General features: G+C 35.9%; 1 protein-coding gene across 13 annotated transcripts in view; it reads right to left on the reverse strand.

The window, feature by feature from the left end:
* Positions 1–895: 895 nt before the first annotated feature.
* The window catches only part of LOC106871234 (myotubularin-related protein 13), a 512,098-nt gene continuing 493,474 nt past the window's right edge, over positions 896–19,519 (reverse strand). For 10 of the 13 annotated variants that reach the window (XM_052967743.1, XM_052967750.1, XM_052967748.1 and 7 more), the window contains 6 exons: positions 18,405–18,635; positions 16,896–17,202; positions 9,464–9,640; positions 9,039–9,172; positions 7,893–8,024; positions 896–1,362 (listed from right to left, as the gene is read on the reverse strand). In XM_052967743.1, the coding sequence (XP_052823703.1) occupies positions 1,270–1,362; positions 7,893–8,024; positions 9,039–9,172; positions 9,464–9,640; positions 16,896–17,202; positions 18,405–18,635 (1,074 nt within the window). In that variant the 3' untranslated portion in view covers positions 896–1,269. The remainder of the gene's footprint in view (positions 1,363–7,892; positions 8,025–9,038; positions 9,173–9,463; positions 9,641–16,895; positions 17,203–18,404; positions 18,636–19,519) is intronic. The other 3 variants (XM_052967744.1, XM_052967755.1, XM_052967747.1) reach the window with 2 other exon arrangements.

Below are 19,519 nucleotides of genomic sequence, written 5' to 3' on the forward strand. Positions count from 1 at the left end.
CATATTTATGCACATATAGAGTGTATATAAAGGAGATACATGCTATGAAGTTAGAGAGGAGTATTTGCCAAAGGGATGTTATTCAGTTACTCTGTACACATTTTGTGTAATAAAGTAGGGGATATATTTACCTGTTCATGCATAAATATATCACCTGAATCTAAAGAAGGAGAAGAAAGATCTTGAAATGCATCAGTTTAATACTTGCACCATTGCATTAATGTATTCATGTATGAACTTGTATGTACATGTAGTAGCTGGCCTGGCAGGGTGACATAAAGCAGGAATGGATTTCTGAGAGAGACATATATAGACAGATAGAGAGAGAGAGAGAGAGAAAGATGAAGAACTGGTTCATGTAGCAGACAAACCTTCAGATAAAAGACCACAAAGGACAGAAGAAGCTGCGGTTTTGAACAGCCAACACTGACACAAGGAAATCCCACAGCTACTATGATCCCCAACAACAGCAAAGAATACTGCCAGTGTAATATGAGATCACATGACTGACACAACCAATCAGAATCCATATTTCTGTGAAAGAAAATGTGAGAGTGGAGCTACGATGCAATAAATATCAAACTCCTCAACTCACAACAATAGCAAGAAAATGAGTAGCCAACCTGGGAACCAAAACAGTAGCAGACATGTCAGTAGGGTAGCAGTGAGTAGCATAATAAAAAATATTGGAGAGAACTTGTTAAATAACGGAATAAGCATACTGAAAAGTAGATATGATGACAATGTGATTGTATGATTGAATGTACAATTGCTGTCAATCAGCTCAACATGTGAGATGTTGTAGAAACAAGTGATGTAGTATTTTACACCTGAACATTTACCATGGAATTTACCATGACTGAAAATGTTATGAGATTTGTTTATTGTGTGTGTGTGTGTGTGTGTGTGTGTGTGTGTGTGTGTGCATGTGTGTGTTCTCTTGGACTTTCTTAGCTTCAAATCTATTTTGAAGTGGAGAAAAGTTACCAACTTCAACCCCTGACCAGTAGCATTGAGAAGATCTTGGTCCACTGGTGTCCAGGAGATCTGAAATAGACAGAGAAGGGTAGCTAACACTGTAGAGGGAACAAGGAAGCCATGCTATTAATAAGCCAACTTGTCTTCTCTCTAGCTAGCTAAAGCATGGCCAAGCTGGTGACCTTAGACTTGCAAACCACTGTCTCCAGTCTATCTTCCATCAATATTGTCTTTCAGTTAAAATGGTCACAGAACAGCAGCTGCAATGGAATTGCACAATTTCAGAATAATTTATTGGATGCAGCTCTGAATTTTATCAATCCATTCCTGAGCAGACTTGGCATCAGTGTCCAGGAAGTTGTAAACTCTTCTCATTGTCCGCAGCTGGAAATAGAAAACATTGAGGAGGCCATTAAACTAGAATATAACATCAATTTTACATAGACAATCAATATTATATTATATTAACAATCAATATTATATCAAACTTATACTGACAATCAATGTCATATGAACTTTAGACTGACAATCATTGATATTTCAGTATTATACTGGCAATATTATAAGCAGAAACATTAGCATGCCAAGCAAAATGTTTAGTAGCATTTCGTCTGTCCTTACATTCTGAGTTCAAATTCCGCCATGGTCAACTATGCTTTTCATCCTTTTGAGGTCAATAAAATAAGTACTAGTTGAGCACTGGGGTCCATATAATGTAGTTCCCCTTCTCCTGTACATGCTGACCATGTGTCAAAATTTGAAATCAATATTATATCGACAATCAATATTACACCAATATAAGCCAAACAAGAGAGTGTTTAGATGGTAACTTAACTTGCTAGAAACAGTAGGCAAATCCCTCAAATTAAGCCCAAATATCTTAAAATGAAAAACACATGGAGTAACATAATCCTAGATACAGTTAAGATGGGATGGTCAGAGATAGGAAGTCTTTAATCAGAGGTACACAACAACAATTTCACTAATTGTTTAAATGAGTTTTGTTAGCTCCAGATAGATTTAAACACCTAAATACTTGAAATTAATAAATTACTGAAGCAAACATTGATCATTTTTTTTATTCTTCTTCAGAGTAATCTTTTGGCTGCACAAGGAAATGAAGTTTTTTTTTTGTAACTAGAGACACAGGTGTAAGGTTTAAATTCATCACCTTAGAGTAACTATACCAACACCATATTTCTACCATTCTCTCTGTCTCACAAGTTTTATTCCAGAATCTTCAAAACTAATTAAATTTTAATTTTGAAATTTTGAAGACAAAAAAATATTGATTAAATCTAATATCTTTAACACTGAGATCAATAACCTCTGAAGTAACATGGACTAAATGGACAGATAAATAGCCTAGTAAAATCAGCAACAGGATAGATATATATATTTCTTTATTGCCTACAAGGGGCTAAACACAGAGGGGACAAACAAAGGGACTAAGTTGATTACATTGACCCCAGTGCATAACTGGTACTTATTTAATCGACCCCGAAAGGATGGAAGGCAAAGTCGACGGAATTTGAACTCAGAATGTAATGGCAGATGAAATACTGCTAAGCATTTCACTTGGCGTGCTAATGATTCTGCCAGCTTGCCGCCTTATGTATGTATGTATGTATGTATGTATGTATGTATGTATGTGTGTGTATGTGTGTGTGTGTGTGTATATATGTATGGATATACATATATATATACACACACATGCACAAACACACATATATATCCTATATCATTAATAAATTATGACATGATGTTGGTATGCTCTGCTAGATGCGCAATGTCTGTGTATGTGTGACAGAGTGCTAGTGTACTGAAAGAAAAGTTAAGCATAAGAGGAATTAAATGCAGTGTACAAAAGAGAAGATTGCACTGCTTTGATCATATGATGCATATGGATGAGGACAGTTGCATAAAGAAGTGCCAATCAAAATGGATGAAACTTGTGGAAAAGGAAACTTAGGAAGACAAAGTATTGAAAGCTGATCTTAAAATGCTAAGCTTCATAATGGAGATAGCAAAGGACTCAGATATCTGGCACCTTACTGTACTCCAGAAGACCTGTCCACCACAGCAGAATTGATATCCTAGAACCTCCTTGGTAATGCATCTCCATGGAGGGCTCTACTCAGTTATCCTTCTCCCTCCACCCACATTTCATCCCCTAACACCCATCACTTCTGCTATCACCTGAGAGCAGAAGTACTGACACACACTAAACACCCTGGCTTTCTCAGTTATGTTTACTCTCCACACTCCAATAACCTTTCTTCTCTCACTTACTGTCTCTCCCCTTCTTGTGCTGCTCTCCATCAATTCCTCACTTACCTGCTATCACACTCAATCCCCACCACTGAGCTTCTCCTATATTTATCTCCATTATTTGCTACAGTCACCTCATCCTGTCCACTCACCAACTTTTTTCACCTCACCTATTCTCATCATCCCCAATGTCCCTTGAGAGCATGTCCCGACATCTCTGCCTTCATCACTCTCACTATCATTCTCCAACTGAAACTCCTTTGTTTTCCAGCTTGGGTATCCATCTATCTACTCTACAGTAAAACACCTAAATTTATCCCCTCTATAACTTAAGTCATTCAACTGACACAAAGCCACACTCCTACAATACTACTCCCCCCACCCAGTTGAGGGGTTTTATCTTGGAAGGTACTTGGTGACTCTATCAATGCTGGTGCCACATAAAAAAGCACTGGTGCTGATGCCATATAAAATACACTGGTAATGGTGCCATATAAGAAGCACTAGTGATGATGCTTCATAAAAAGCAATAGTGATGGTGCCATGTAATAAGCACTGGTGCCACATAAAAAACACTCTGTAAAGTGGTTGGCATTTGAAAGGGCATCCAGCTGTAGAAACCATACCAAACCATACAAAACAGATGATGGAACCAGGTGTGGCTTCTGGCTTTGTTAGCTTCAGTCAAACCATCCAACCTATGCCGACAAGGAAAGCATACGTTAAATGTTGATGATGATGATGATATGGCAACAACAACAACAGCAGCAGTTGGACACATACATGGAAATATGTTGGAGCAGAGCCCTTTAAGCTGTAACTAAATAACCACAGGTCCTCTTTTCGGATCCAGAGGGGGCAATGTTAAGTACATATGGCATTTAAAGGAAGAGGTAATGCCATACAGGATAAAATGGAAGCACCTGGAACAGCCTGGATCGTAGCTTAACAGGAGCAGACAATACAAAAAATTTGATTGATCTGGGGGCCTTCTTCCAAAAGTGAAATGTTTAGTTGGTGTCCTCATTAGAGAAAATTTTTGTTGGAGACATGGAATTCCTCACTTGCTGACAAGTGAACAGAAATCGTACAAAAACTGACCCTTTTCACACAAACCTGGAAATGTTGAAAAGAAGATAATGCCATCTTTCTGAAATGGAATTTTCACTTCAAAGAATTTCATTTCAGGTTCTTTTTTCGCAACCTTGATGACCAAGACTGTATTCATACCTCCATTAGTAAAGGGGTTATGTACCTACAGCCAGCAGGTCTGATGAGTTGACTATGTTGCTAAGAGTAATAAGAGATGCCAAACTAATAGTAACTTTCTGACCAGCCATAACTAATTACTACATAAAATACTACTGCACAAAAATAATAATTTAGATTGTGCTTCATTTCTGACTTAGATACAACTCACACACATATATATATATATATAGCATATCAGTCTATGCTGTAAAGTGGTTGGCATTAGGTTGGTATCCAGCCATAAAAACCATACCAAAGCAGACATTCAGCACATTGGTTCCTATAAAACTGTCCAACCCATACCAGCATGGAACATGGACACCAACTGATGTTCAAGATATATATAGCCTATATTGCCCCACCTTCATTCTCACTACCTCATCAAGTCTTTCCCACACATCTCACTCCCTAACACTCATCACTTCTTTATCTCTGGCATTATCTGGTTACCAGAATCACCTGAGAGTACAATAGGCACATACTACATCCCTCCCCTTTCACTACCTTCCTTTTTTTTCCCCCAACACCAAAACCACTTCCATTCCTCATTATCTTCTTCCAGCTATGCTCTCTCTCCCCTCTACGATACTCCATCCTTAACATCTCCTTTATCTATCACTCCCAATGCCCTCATATATCTAACATAACCCCTCCTACTGAGATGCTCCTATATCTCTCACCATCAATTACTACAGTAACCTCTATCCCATCTAATCGCTCCTCACATTCTTATGACACTTGCCCTGACACATATCCACCACCAACACTCTCTCCATCTCTATTTTTCCCTTCAAGTCTCTCTTTCTCTTCCTTCTTCTCCAACAGGTTATCCTTGTGTCCCTTCTATCTCTATCTCTCTATCTCTCTATTATTCTCTTAACCTCTTGTCAACTGACACAAAGTAACCTCCCTCAGTGCTATTCACCCCAGTCTAGGGGACTTTGTCTTGCAAGTTACTTGGTGACCCCCACCAGTGCTGATGCCATGAAAAAAAAAAACACAATACATTGTCAAGTGGTTGGCATTAGGATCCAACTGTAGAAACCATGCCAAAGCGGATGACAGAGCTTGGCAAAGTCCTTTGACTTGCTAGAGCATCAAACTGTCCAACCCATGCCAGCTTGGAAAACAGACATTAAATGATAATGATGTAAAGTGGGTTCCTCCCACTGGTGTGATGTGTGACTGCTGTTGTACTGTAGTTGCTGTTTACGTTAGTAGCCACAATAGTTACTAGTCATCAGATACCCTTGTATCTCTTCATACCGGAATAGTAGTACACTAACTTCTTCTGCCTTACTATCGCTGATAGCTCCATAAGACACCGACTAGAACTGTTGACTCTCAACCCTCTCTTGACGACCAGCTACTGGTCTATATAAAATGGCTGTCTCCTCCCACTTTTTACCAGGTGGGGTATACAGTTTCACTATACAACATCTCCCCTTTTAATTATTTTATTTAACAAACAATTTTTTTTATTCACCCCACCTCTTCCCTTTTTGTATATACTCAATATCTTTTCTTTTTAGGGTCTACTTTTAGGAATTCAGTGTCCTTCTTTCTCCTTGTACATGTGGTTTCTACTTCTTGTATTGGTGCTCGAATCTGAAAAGTGTCATACTTTTGTTTTCTCACTTATGATTGTGATATCACTTCCCATGTCTATTTGCATTCTGATACTAGTGGTTTCAATTCTCATATTCATGAATTTTCTGTTTGTTGTAGTCACAACTTTTCTTGCTGAAAAAACTATTTATTTTTTCTTGTTTGTTCTATCTGCCTTTCATTCTAGTTTTGCAGTGTGATTTTATATGTCCTGTAAACCTGCGGTGAAAACACTTTACTTTTTTATAAGGACAATCTTTTTTTAGGTGCATCCCACCACATGCCATACATGGGTCTACGTCCCAATATTTTTCTGTTTTTCCTGCAACACTTTCTTTGAACTGTTTTGCACTGATCTTATATGAAAACACTCTTTCCATTGAATTTCTTCCATGTCATGCCTTAATTTTACTATCATGTCACACTCTTCCGACAGTTTCTGCAATGTCAAAACCTGGTTCATTTCCAGTTTTGCTAGAATTTTCATTTGGATTTCTGCATCCCTTTTATCTGTCAATCCTTGTGCAAAAATCAAACACTTGAAAGAATCTGGAGTAAGCAAATCCAGCCTAAATGTCTCACATTCTTTGTTGACTCTGTCTGTGTAAGTAGTGAAGTCTTCATCTTTATTCTTTTTTATGCTTAAACATTTCCATCTAGTATTAAACAGTGAGCTCTTTTCACTAAACATTTTACACATAATGTCAACTGTCGGTGAAATTTATGTTGGATATTTTTTCTGGCAATATGAAGTTACTACACTTTCCATGTTCTGCTGTTGCTTGTTTTCTTAAAACTAGAATCATTTTCATTTCATCCGTCCAATCCAGACATTCTTTTTCAAAAATTTGTTTAAGTCTTCGAAAGTAAGACTTGAAGGTTACTCCTTCTTTGGGGTCATATTTGAATTTGCTACGTGGTCAGGTAAAAATGTATTCTCAGTTTGGTTATCAATTTCATTAGTTGTAACATTTGCTGCTGCAATCCTTGTTGTTGTTCTTGTTCCTTGAATTGTTGTTACTGTTTTTGCAACTCAACTATGCCAGCTAACAAGTCTTCCTTATTTTACTAATTTTCTAAGTTTGCACAACAAGATTTTTTTTTTTTTTGTTGAGTTAGTTAATTTTCCACATGAATTAGTTTAAACTCTCCATGAGAATGTTTTTCTTCACTTTGCATAAACTTGTTTTTCCTCATCGCCACTGTTGTAAAGTGGGTTCCTCCCACTAGTGTGATGTGTGACTGCTGTTGTACTGCAGTTGCTGTTTACGCTAGTAGCCACAATAGTTACTAGTCATTGGATACTGTTGTATCTTTTCGTACCGGAATAGTAGGACACTAATTACTTTTGTCTTACTATCAGCGGATAGCTCCACAAGACACCGACTAAAACTGTCAACTGTCAACTCTTCAACTCTCAACCCTCTTTTGATGACTAGCAACTGGTCTATTTATAATGGCTGATCCTACCACTTTTTACCGGGAGGGATATACAGTTTCACTATACAACAGATGATGATTGCTAACAAATAATGGTTTCAAATTTTGGCAATCTAAAGGGAGTGGGGTAAGTCAGTTACATCAACTTCAGTGTTTAACTGGTACTTATTTTATCGACCCTGAAAGGATGACAGACAAAACTGACCTCAGCAGAATCTGAACCCAAAACATAAAGAGCTAGAAGAAATGCTGCTAAGCATTTTGTCCAATTCACTAATGATTCTACCAGCTTGCCACCTTAATTACAAATAAGTGATAAAAGACAATGTTAAATGTAGCCTTACCTCAAAGCAGCCATTTTCATCAGATTTCTTTGGTGCACCTTGGACATTTTTGATAGGTTGAACAGAGACCACTTCACCAAGGTCTATATAGCCCTTACAACTGGAGTCTTCCATAGCATCGTAGTAACGCAACTAGTTGAGAAAAAGCAGAAAAATATAAGGTGAATACTTCAAATATGGTTAACTTTTTACATTAACAACATCACTAATATAATAAACAAATTCCATACTCTTTACGCACACCAAAACCATATCCATAGGCCTTGTTAAAGGAAATATCCATAAGATTTGTTATAAGCAACATCCATATGCCTTGTTATAGGCAATATGTAAGGGCTCAAGGATCTTTTAATTCAAAGGTAGAAGGTGGTAGATGAAGAAGGTATATGCATCGTTCTATTCGAATTTGTGTTGGATGTAAAATTTAGTAAATATAACCAGATTGGATTTTCAGAGGAATAGATATCTTGAAGAGGACGAGGCAAAATATTTAGAAAGAGAGATTGAGGAGTGATGGGATACAGTTGAAGTGGAGTACATTGTTAGAATATTCAGTGGAGTTGTAGGAGTTGCAGATGAGGCAAGGAGAGATCAGAGCAAAATGGAAGAGCTGAGTTTGAAGAATATTCATGAGTGAAGGCCCTCCTCTAACACAGATGTCTAGAATAAAATCCTATCACATGAACAGTATTTTAGTGCTGGGGTAGTTTTGTTTCATAAACTGGAATGACAGTTTAGAGCTGTTCAATAAATCTAATTTTATGATGGTACTGAAGCCATGTCAAGAATATGGGAAGTTTGAGAAGTAAAGGGAGAGGATGGTGGTGGGCTGGGTTCGGACACGCAAGAGCACAATATTGTGAGTTTGCAACCAGTACCAAGTTATCTTTTGGTGCTGTTACATCTTCAGTGCAGTAAATTCAAAAAAATTTTTCATTGCAACATAACCAGGTGCTCCAGCATGACCGTAGCCACTTGGCTGAAATGCATAAATAAATAAACCTTCATTAGTAATTTACCACACGTTGTTTGGTGACAAAGAAAATGAAGTTTGATTTAGTTAGGGAACAAATGAATATACTATTTATTTTAATGGTTTTTAAAACAAAAATAACTTCTGTAAAAATAAAGGACAAATGAACTGACCTGATGTTTCATGGAGTCAAGTACAAACCAGCGCTGCTTCCAACCTTTGAGGAGAGCGCCTCTCTTGTAGAGGTATCCTTCATGGGTACGATGTTCTCCTGAAAAATGGTCATACATCTGACAGCTTCCAGTGCCTATCACAAGGATTCAATAACATTAATGAAACATGTCATTAAGGGCAGAAATAATGAAAAAAGAGAAATCTGGAAAGTACTAACAGGCCCAACATCTCACTACTGACATGTATGTGCTTATATGTGCCAAAAGTGGGTGGAAGTAGTCAAATATGAGATTTATTTGGAAATAATTATCAGAATCCACTTCCAGTCTAAAAATGTAAAATGTGAGGAAGAGACAATAATGCCTGTAATTTTATAAACCGCCCTAGTTTCACACAGAATTGTAAACCAAACAGTGAGACTTACCTCCAGATACGGAACTAGCTTCTGATCCTCCAGTCTTTGAAATACTTGAGCTACTAGCACTAGTATCAGGGACAGCTTTTAACCGTTTACAGTTCTTTGGTACATGAGGCATACATTTCTCATGGCAGTTGTAACCACAGTTGACACAATGCATGCCTGGAAAGAGAGATTTCCCATCTAATACATCATTAATACAAAAAAGTAACAATGAGATACTACTGCCTGCTACCAGGTATGTCAATGTGTATGTGTAAATATGTGTGTATGAAGTTGGGTGGATGAATATACATATTTAAAAAAAAAAACATAGAAATAAGTGAATCATAAAAATAATGCTCCACCACTAACATGAAACTAGAAATAAGTATTTAATATGTAGGCAGCCCTACTTGCTTTTTCCATCATATTCTATGCATGTGAATGTACTGAAAATCTTAACCAATCAAGATATATGCACGCGTGCATACGCACACACACACACACACACAGGTCTTAAAATTACAGTAGCTACTAACTTGTGTTGATTATTTAGATGTTTCCCTAAACCTGAACTCCTCGTGATATAAGCCTTTCCATAAGCCTAATGAGAAACTTGCATATATACATAAACAATCTTGTCACCCTCCTGTAATATTTAAAAACCTGTTACTGATAGAAATATCAGTAACAAAGTGTTTAACCTCACTACTTCTAAAGAAATGTTTGCAAAAGCAGTCCCCTACTATAACAATTGCCCTAGCTAATAGTGGCTTCAAAGGTAAATTAATATATAACCCCTTTAATATTAATCAGAATAATAATAACAAGGGACCTAAAAATAGGCCAAGGAAAATTATTTGGTTTGCCCCTCCTTTTCCCTTGGTATAAAAACTAACATAGGTAAAAGATTCCTGTCTCTCCTAGACAAACACTTTCCAGCAACTTACACATACAGGAAAATATTTAATAGTCCTTCTGTGAAATTATATAGCTGCTGCCCCAATATGATGAGTATCATTACATGTGGTCAATACCAGGAGCCTAAATCCAGTTGTAACGTATAGAGTTTGAAAGATAATGAAACACCACATGACTAAGTGGAAAGTAACTGAGAAATCCATACCTTATGTTAATGGACTGAATAAATGTAGGATTCGTTTAGCTGAAAGAATGCAGATCCTGTTCAGATCTAAGATCCCTAACTCTCTACTGAACTCTAGGCCTGAAATTTTCAGCGGCTGTAAGAATATGTATAAATATATTTTGTAAAATTGGAAAACTCTGCCTGTTCCTGATTAACTCGATATCTTTCCAGCCTTATAATTTAAGGTGTAAAGAGGAGTATTATAATATATTTAATGCATCTCTCATTAAAAAGTTCAATATCGAAACAATACTAAAAATTTCAAAATTACAGATACACCAAAATACTTCATAAATAGATCAAAACTTAGATGTAAGGTCTCATCCTGCTATTTCATCCCATACCAAGACATTCATATTAGTACTAATATAAATAATATGCCAGGCCAGCCCACACCAGTCAAGGGTTCTGTAACCTGGTTAAACATAGGACCAATGCTGAGGTACAAACAAAAGCATGTAACTGTCGCAACCCAGATACATGCCTGTTTGCTGGATCTTGTTTGCGCAGTAATGTGGTGTATGAGTGCTGTGTAGAGATACCTGGCACAAATAGGGTTAAAGTCTATATAGGAAGTACGGTTGATTTCAAGCGTTGCTGCAGGGCTCACTTGAACTCTTTTAATAATTTAAGATATAAATCCTCAACAACATTAGCCACATACATACATGATTTCAAGTTGAGCAATACACAATATTCTTTAACCTGGTCCATCGTAGAGGAGGCCCCCTCCCTATAGTACAATCACACTGGTATGTAGGCTTTGCATCAAGGAGTCAAAAAATATTCTCTCTAGTTATAATTCCTCATTACTGAATAAATTTACCAACGCCATGTACTCATAGACACCATTCAACTTTTAGGTATTTTAATCAAACTAGATAGGTGGACCATTATAATCTAAGATTGAATATATTCCACCTAACACTTATAATTCAAACTTTATTATCTTCCTCTTGATGTAATTTATTCCCTTAGAACCGACCATACTTTTGATATTAACTTCCCATAATTTCTATTACACTATTTCCTTCTTCTGCCCATAAATATAACCATATATAAAATCTAGCATTAAAGTAGGTTTTCTAATAGTAAGTGAGATGTGACCTAGTCTAACACTCCCTGATGATGGAGGCAATTATCTAAAATTTTGGATATGAACATCTATTAATTACAAGCATTACTGGTCTGAAAAAAAAAATTAAAATCCAACATTTAGTCTATGAATTATTTACTTTATACACTATACCCTCGACATCTTATAATCTTTTTTAACACTGTTTTTAACCTAACCCTTATTAGTAAGTAGGACTATATCTTTTAATATATTTATATATTTCTCATATATTTTTATAGATCTGCATAATTTGTCATACATATACAGGGGTTGGACAAAATAATGGAAACACCTTAAAATTTCAAGCAAATTTATTTTAATATGGGGTAGGACCACCTTTGGCAGCAATTACTGCTTGAATTCTATGAGGTATGGACTTGTACAAAATTTGAATTGTTTCCAAAGGAATTTTTGTCCATTCTTCATCTAAAACAGTCTCCAGTTCTTGTAGTGATGATGGTAGAGGATATCAACTCCTTACTTGCTTTCCGAAAATGCACCATAAATTTTCAATAATATTGAGATCTGAGAACTGTAGTGGCCAGATATGATGTTCAACTTCACTAGAATGTTCCTTGAGCCATTTAGTAACAGCTTAAGCTGTGTGAATTGGTGCATTATAATCCTGAAAGATAGCATTTCCCTCTAGAAACAGTTTCACAACCATAGGATGAATTTGATCATATAAAATGCTTAAATAGTCTTTACTATTAATTCTGCCATGAAGGGAAACCATTTGGCTGGCAGATTTCCAAGATATTGTTCCCCAGATCATCACAAATCCTCCTCCATATTTAACAGTCAGAAGAAGGCAGTCTGGGTCAAATGCTTCTTTTGGCTGTCTCCACATGTATACTCAGCCAGTAGTTGGAAATAAGGTAAAGAATGACTTGTCTGAGAAAATAACATTCTTCTACTGCTCTAAGGACCAATTCAGTAGGTTTTTACTCCATTCTAAATGCCTTGCAACGTTTGTTTTTGAAAGTAGTGGTTTTCTTATTGCTGCCCTTCCATGAAATCCAGCTTTGTCCAGCTCCTGGTAACTGTGTTCTCAAGGTGGTCATTAAACTCTGCAGTAATTTTGGGAGCTGTACTTTTGTGATCTTTTCTAACAATTCGTGTAAGAGTCCAATGGTCCTCATCTGAAAGTTTTGGTTTTCTTCTGGAGTTTTGTTTCAACAAGGTTTTCCCTCTTTCTCAAAGGCTATCATTACTTTCAAGACAGTACTTTTTGATTCACCAAACACTTTGGCTGTTTTCGAGCACCAACGATTTGACCTCTTTGAAAGTCCGATAGATCTGTCGTTTTAATGAATTTTAATTACCTTTTTCTGATGATATCTTTAAAAAAACAGCAATTTTACCAAAACATATTAAGCAACACTAATAATAAATCAAAAAACATAAAAATAAACAAGCTTTTGATGGTTTTATAGATATTTTAAAATTATGATGCTATGATGCTAGGTGTTTCCATTATTCTGTCCAACCCCTGTATGTCTATTATATTTTTGATATTTTGGTGCATCTGTAATTTTGAAATTTTTAGTATTGTTCTGATATTGAACTTTTTAATGAGAGATGCATTAAATATATTATAATACTCCTTTTAGCTTGGCTTATATTATAATGTTTTTGAATTGTTGAACCTATCTGATTTCTCATCTTTAATTTGAAAAAATATATACACCTAATGTCTCAGGTTCAATACTTAAGCACTTTCCAACACTGCCTGTAATAATATATATATATATATATATATATATATATATGATGATGATATATACACACACACACACAATAATAACTATATAATAATATATCGTAATAATGATATATATATACTCCAATTAAAGCAACATTTATCGAAACAAATGATTGAAAAATGACGAGCTAACTTCCAGCTAGAACTGAACCCACAAATCAATGCTAACATGGCTCCTAGTACATCCAATTGTGCCAGAATACTCACCCATAAATTTTCAATCAAATTAATGCATAGATATTTTAACTGTCTAGAACTGCATATAATATTTTGTAAACAAACCCAGAGGCTTGAGAAGTTACAGAGAAAAAGCGACTACAGGAGTCATTTTTATACAATAACTATATAATAATATATCATAGTAATAATATATAAACTCCATTTAAAGAAATATTTATCTAAATAATTGACTGAAAAATGATGAGCTAACTCATATATATATATATATATATGTATATGATAAATAATCTGGTTCAATCTTCCATTTAGCCTAATGTTTCTACTAATGTAGCTTGGAACTTTCTGTCATTGATTAAGAAGTATTTCCCCAGGGACCATAAGTATTACAAGCTCTTCAACCCACATAATGTCAAGGTGAACTACTTCTGCTTAGATAACATTGCTTCTAATATTGCACACTACAACAGATGCAAACATGCCAACTCCCAACAGCTGCCCTCTAGAAAGATTCTACTTCTAAAGGGCTGCAGTTTAGAGCCATCTGATGGCATCACAAGGCACCACACAGGGATGACAGTCAATGATTTCAAGGGGAAGTACACATAGCACATGCATTCACTCAAATGCAGAGATACAGAGAATTCCACTTTTTTGGCTCGCTTCCTCTGGAGGCTCTGTGACCCCCAGAATGAAACACCCAGCATCGAATGTTGGTGGCAGCTTTCCAATCAAGAGCAGGGTTACCAACCACTACTGCTTATGCACACTGATGACCACAACCTTATGCATCCAATGCAATCCCAAACTTTCACCACCAAACATGTGGCGTGCACACATAAACACACAAAAACAAGCACTTATGTGCATACACACCACCTCACACACTCCTACACACACCCACACACATATGTACACATAATTACACTAGCATACATCACACTCACATACATAAATACCGCATCTGCCACACCAGCATGCATGTCACTTCCACATACACAACTAACAAAAGCATGCACACATACATGTATACTTACACACAACTACACTAACATACATCACACCCACACATATAAATACATCTTTCACACTAGAACACTCGCACACAAATAACAAAAGCATATATATGCACATATACATTAACACACACATGCCCATATACACTCTTTCAGACATGCACATTCACACATATGTTCATGCACAAATTCAAGAATGTACATACATACATACATCTGCACTTGCTCACATATGCACACCCATACAATCAATAACACATCCACTCCACACATTCATACATTTCGTATATAATGTGTGTGTGTGTGTGTGTGTGCACACGCACACACACACACACACAAACACAAACACATACATTTACTGGTCTTACTTCTACAACACCCAGGCATATGGTCGAGGGAAGCACAGGGTAGATATGGTGTTTTTACACCTTTTACCATAAAATAATTTTTTTCTCCACAGTAACTGCAGTTTAAAAGTTGAAATATGTAACAAATATATTCTAACTAACCTAAAGTTAATTTATTCTTAATCACTGCTTGGTGCTGGTGCTGCTGTTTTTATTCCAATCGAGCAGTCCACTAGTGCAACTCAATCACTGATGTGGACTGCATTTTAGTTAAAGCTACAGTTTTGAATCTGCCCAGGGTTATTTTTCTTCAGTATTTCCCACTGAGGAAGGATTAAGAGCCAGAAATGTGCATCTAGGAATCTGCTAGAGGGAAGCACAGGGCAGAGATTGTGTTTTTACATCTTTAATCATGAGAGAGAATCTTTTTCTCCGTGGTAACTGCAGTAAATTTACCTTTAGAAGTTAAAATATGTCACAAACATATTTTACCAACCCAAAATTCAAACATTTATTAAACTGAGACGTGCATAACCTGACATTTTAAGTTGTCAGTCAAGGTCAGGTGGAGTATTTCAGAAAGTAGATTTGGAACAAATACTGTTTCTCCATGTAAGAGTTTTGTCTTACATGCAACAGTTGAACTCAACACTACACACCAACATTGGTCAAGTTTGCAGTTATACCAGTAATTATACAGGAGTACTTATTGTATCTGTTGAAAGTTAGGTGAGACATGAAGAAACCTAGTCATACCACTCAATCTCCACTCAAATAGCAGCCAAATATTGTATGAATCACATCACACTGGCATCTAAAATGATGGCCAAACTGAATAATACATTCCTAAATATAATGTGTCTAAGGTTGGATGCTCATAACTGGAATGCCTTTGATCATAGATCTACTCAGAGGATAAAAAGCCAGCAATGACGAGTTCCTTCTATCTAACTCCTAGTGACGCATCATTACCATTTTTATTGAAAAGAAGACAATTTCTTGTAATCCCTGATTTATTATAACAGCAATAAACTAATGACTAGACCAATCCTTTAATAAATTAGCTGTTCCTGTCCCAATTCAGGTTCATCAATGCCAGTTATGTGTAGTTGGAACAAGTGCCAGGAATCAGTCTATCTTCAATCTATCCATTGAAAATTACAAAGAAATCTTAAGGAATAGTGTCTTTAAGAAGTACTCTGTCATTAAAGAATTATCACATTTAAATATTTTTAGATGATAATTTAATTGGAGGTTTTATTCCATATTAAAACAAACCCTGCCATTTAAACGGGTTGTCTGAGTGTGTGTGTTTGTGCATACACATGTGTGAGTATGTGTGTCAGTGCAAGTCCCAATGTATGTGTGTGCTACATAAGCCAACAATGGAACCTTCATGTGGTTACTCAACTTGCTAGAAATAACAACCAAATTTCTTTATCATCTTTAAAAAGTCAAAACATAAGGACACTTTAGCTATTGCAGTTCTAAAAATATTATGACTGAATGATCACAGCTGAACAGTTTTTAATCTGGGGCTAAACAAACAAACATTTTCATGGATTTTTCTTCATCAAAAAGGATATCAAGATACAAATTAAAACATAAGAGACAAAACTGGCTATGATTCCCTTAAAGACATGGAACCAGCATTGATTCTCTTAAAGATATAGAGCTAGCTGTGTTCTTTTAAAGACACAGAGCCAGCTCTGATACCCTAACCCTGAATCAATAACAATATGAATTTATCAACATTTCAATAGTAGAACTATTTTGTGGTATCATATGTAGAATTTGAAGTGAAAATATGTGAATGCATTCAAGAAAAAGTCTCTTTCAAAACATCTTTAAATGAAAGAAAATGAATGAAGTATCAAAATGACTTACCCCCTGTTTTTACAAGTCCCCAGAGAACATGAGAACAGTAATCACAATATGCTGGCGTTGTGTAGGACTGCTTCTCAAAGCGATGTTGTTGACTAAACATTTTGGCAGTTTCTCCCAGCAGTTTACCCTTCAACAGTATTTCAAGTGTTGAGCGTTTGTGTATTGACCTTCCATGCAACCGTACCAATTGTGTGTTAAAAGATGTCTGCCTGTGTAAAGATTCTCGGGTTGGTTGTTCCAGTTTATCCCAGAGAACTTTCCATTTCTGTGGAAGATGGCCAAGTTCCGTTTCTAGTCGGTGGATTTCCTACACAAACCAACAACAAAACAATTATTAATACTTAATTGTATCTAACATTAGTCCATAACTACATGCTATGGGGGAAGGTTCAGATTGTTTTCTAAATCTTTTTATTATTATTATTATTATTATTATTATTATTATTATTATTATTATTATTATTATTATACTAATGGCTTTGGAAAATTAAATTAACAATGAATGTCACACTTTCATCTTTCTAAAAATGTCACACTTTGAAATTTGGAGATCATAAAATTCAACCCATTATACTCACTAATTAAGGTTCATCTGACTTAGTACCTCTGTTATATTCACTAATTACAGTTCATCTATTTCAACTTCTTATATTAACTAATATCAGCTTATTCAGTATTTCATGCATGTTCATTAATTAAGATTCACCTAACTTAGTCTGTTAGTTATATTCATTAATTAATGTCCATCTAACCTATCACAGTTACATGTGATTGGTTGAAGCAAATACTATCCTGTAGTGACCACCACCATTTGAGAGTTAGATTGGTTCAGTGAAAGTTTCTCAATTTTTATCCTATGACAAAAACTGCTATCTTCCACTGGTAAACAACAAAATGTCATTTGCTACTGCACCCTTCCCACCACACCTGACAACAGAACAGGTAAATAAAAAAACAACAGAGGAAGAGGTAGGGTGAACAAAACCCAGTCAGTTTTGACTGGTACCTAGTTTGGTATTTAGCAGTGACAACATCAAATCTTCTCATACCACTGAATGAATGTATGATTTGTGTAAAATCTAATATATTAGTGGTTTTTATTGACTCTGTGGGAATATAAGGTATGATGGATTCGAGCATTGGGCCTCATGTGACATACCATGCTTGAGAAGGTCTGTCAAGCCAAGTAAGATCATAGTCGTGGCCAATACTGGTGTCACATCAATGGCACCCATACCAGTGACACATAAAAATCATCCACTACATTCTTGGAGTAGTTGGCATTTAGGAAGAGCATCTAGCCATAGAAACCATGCCAAATCAGATTGGAACATGGTGCAGCTCTCCAGCTTACCACTTTTCAGTCAAACCATCCAACCCATGCCAGCATGGAAAGCAGACGTTAAATGATATCCCCAAACTCAATGCATTAAAACTGATAGTCTGACAGACTCTGCCACTTTTGTTGTTCAAAATTAAATGTTTTATATTGGAAACTAAAGAACTCACTTGAAATTCCCAAGAGAAGAAATTAGGCTCCTGTACTAAAATATTGTCATAGCAACCATTAATAATTTTACGGCGCCGGTGTGGAGTCAAATCTGCATCTTGCTCATTGTCATTTGGTCGCATTTCTCGTCCCATGATTTCAATATCATAGGATGGGCCATGGGCAAGGTCTTCATTTAGGAAATAATTCCAGATCACCAAATTTTGGAGGTTTGAATAAGGACGCAAAACCTGTAAAGAGAATCAATCAATCAATCAATCAATCAAACACTTCAACTTGGACAATGGGGACCTAAAGTCTGACATTGCAAATATTAAACAGTAAACAGTATCAGTTACTTTAACAGGGTAACAGAACAATTTTGGTAAAGGAGAGAGTAATGGATCAAACAAATAATATAAATTGTACAATTTTATGAAGCAGCCAACCTAATGAAAATCCTAGTTAACTCTAGTTGGATTTGAACTTAGAACATTGAGAAACACCACTAAATATAGCAAACTATTTAGTGTTGTGTTTGACAGTAACATTGCAAACCACCAAATAAACAACAGTAATATAGCGAAGATTCACCAAAGATATATGAGACTTATATTTGACATCAATATTATTGAAATATAACAAAGTTTATAGAGAAAGAGTAGATTAAAAATTAGATTTCATTTAGTAGTTGTGATTAAGTAAAACAATGTTTTGAGGGAAACATTTTAAAGGTTGCCTTCTTAAATTACTGAACTTTATATTAATTAAGCATCTATTTAGCTTGAGATGTATTACTGTTATAAAGATTTAAAAGTTTTAGACTGTTTTCACTTCATTGGGAAAACATTTGGAACTTTTGTAATATATATATATATATATATATATATATATTGGCTGTTGCCAGTACCCGCCTGACTGGCCCTCGTGCCGGTGGCACGTAAAAGCACCCACTACACTCTCGGAGTGGTTGGCGTTAGGAAGGGCATCCAGCTGTAGAAACTCTGCCAAATCAGATTGGAGCCTGGTGTAACCATCTGGTTCACCAGTCCTCAGTCAAATCGTCATATATAGATAGATAGATAGATATATAGATAGATAGATAGATAGATAAATAGATACTCTTTTACTTGTT

The sequence above is a fragment of the Octopus bimaculoides genome, chromosome 5 (assembly GCF_001194135.2).
Source record: "Octopus bimaculoides isolate UCB-OBI-ISO-001 chromosome 5, ASM119413v2, whole genome shotgun sequence".
In the NCBI taxonomy this organism is placed as follows: Eukaryota; Metazoa; Mollusca; class Cephalopoda; order Octopoda; family Octopodidae; genus Octopus; species Octopus bimaculoides.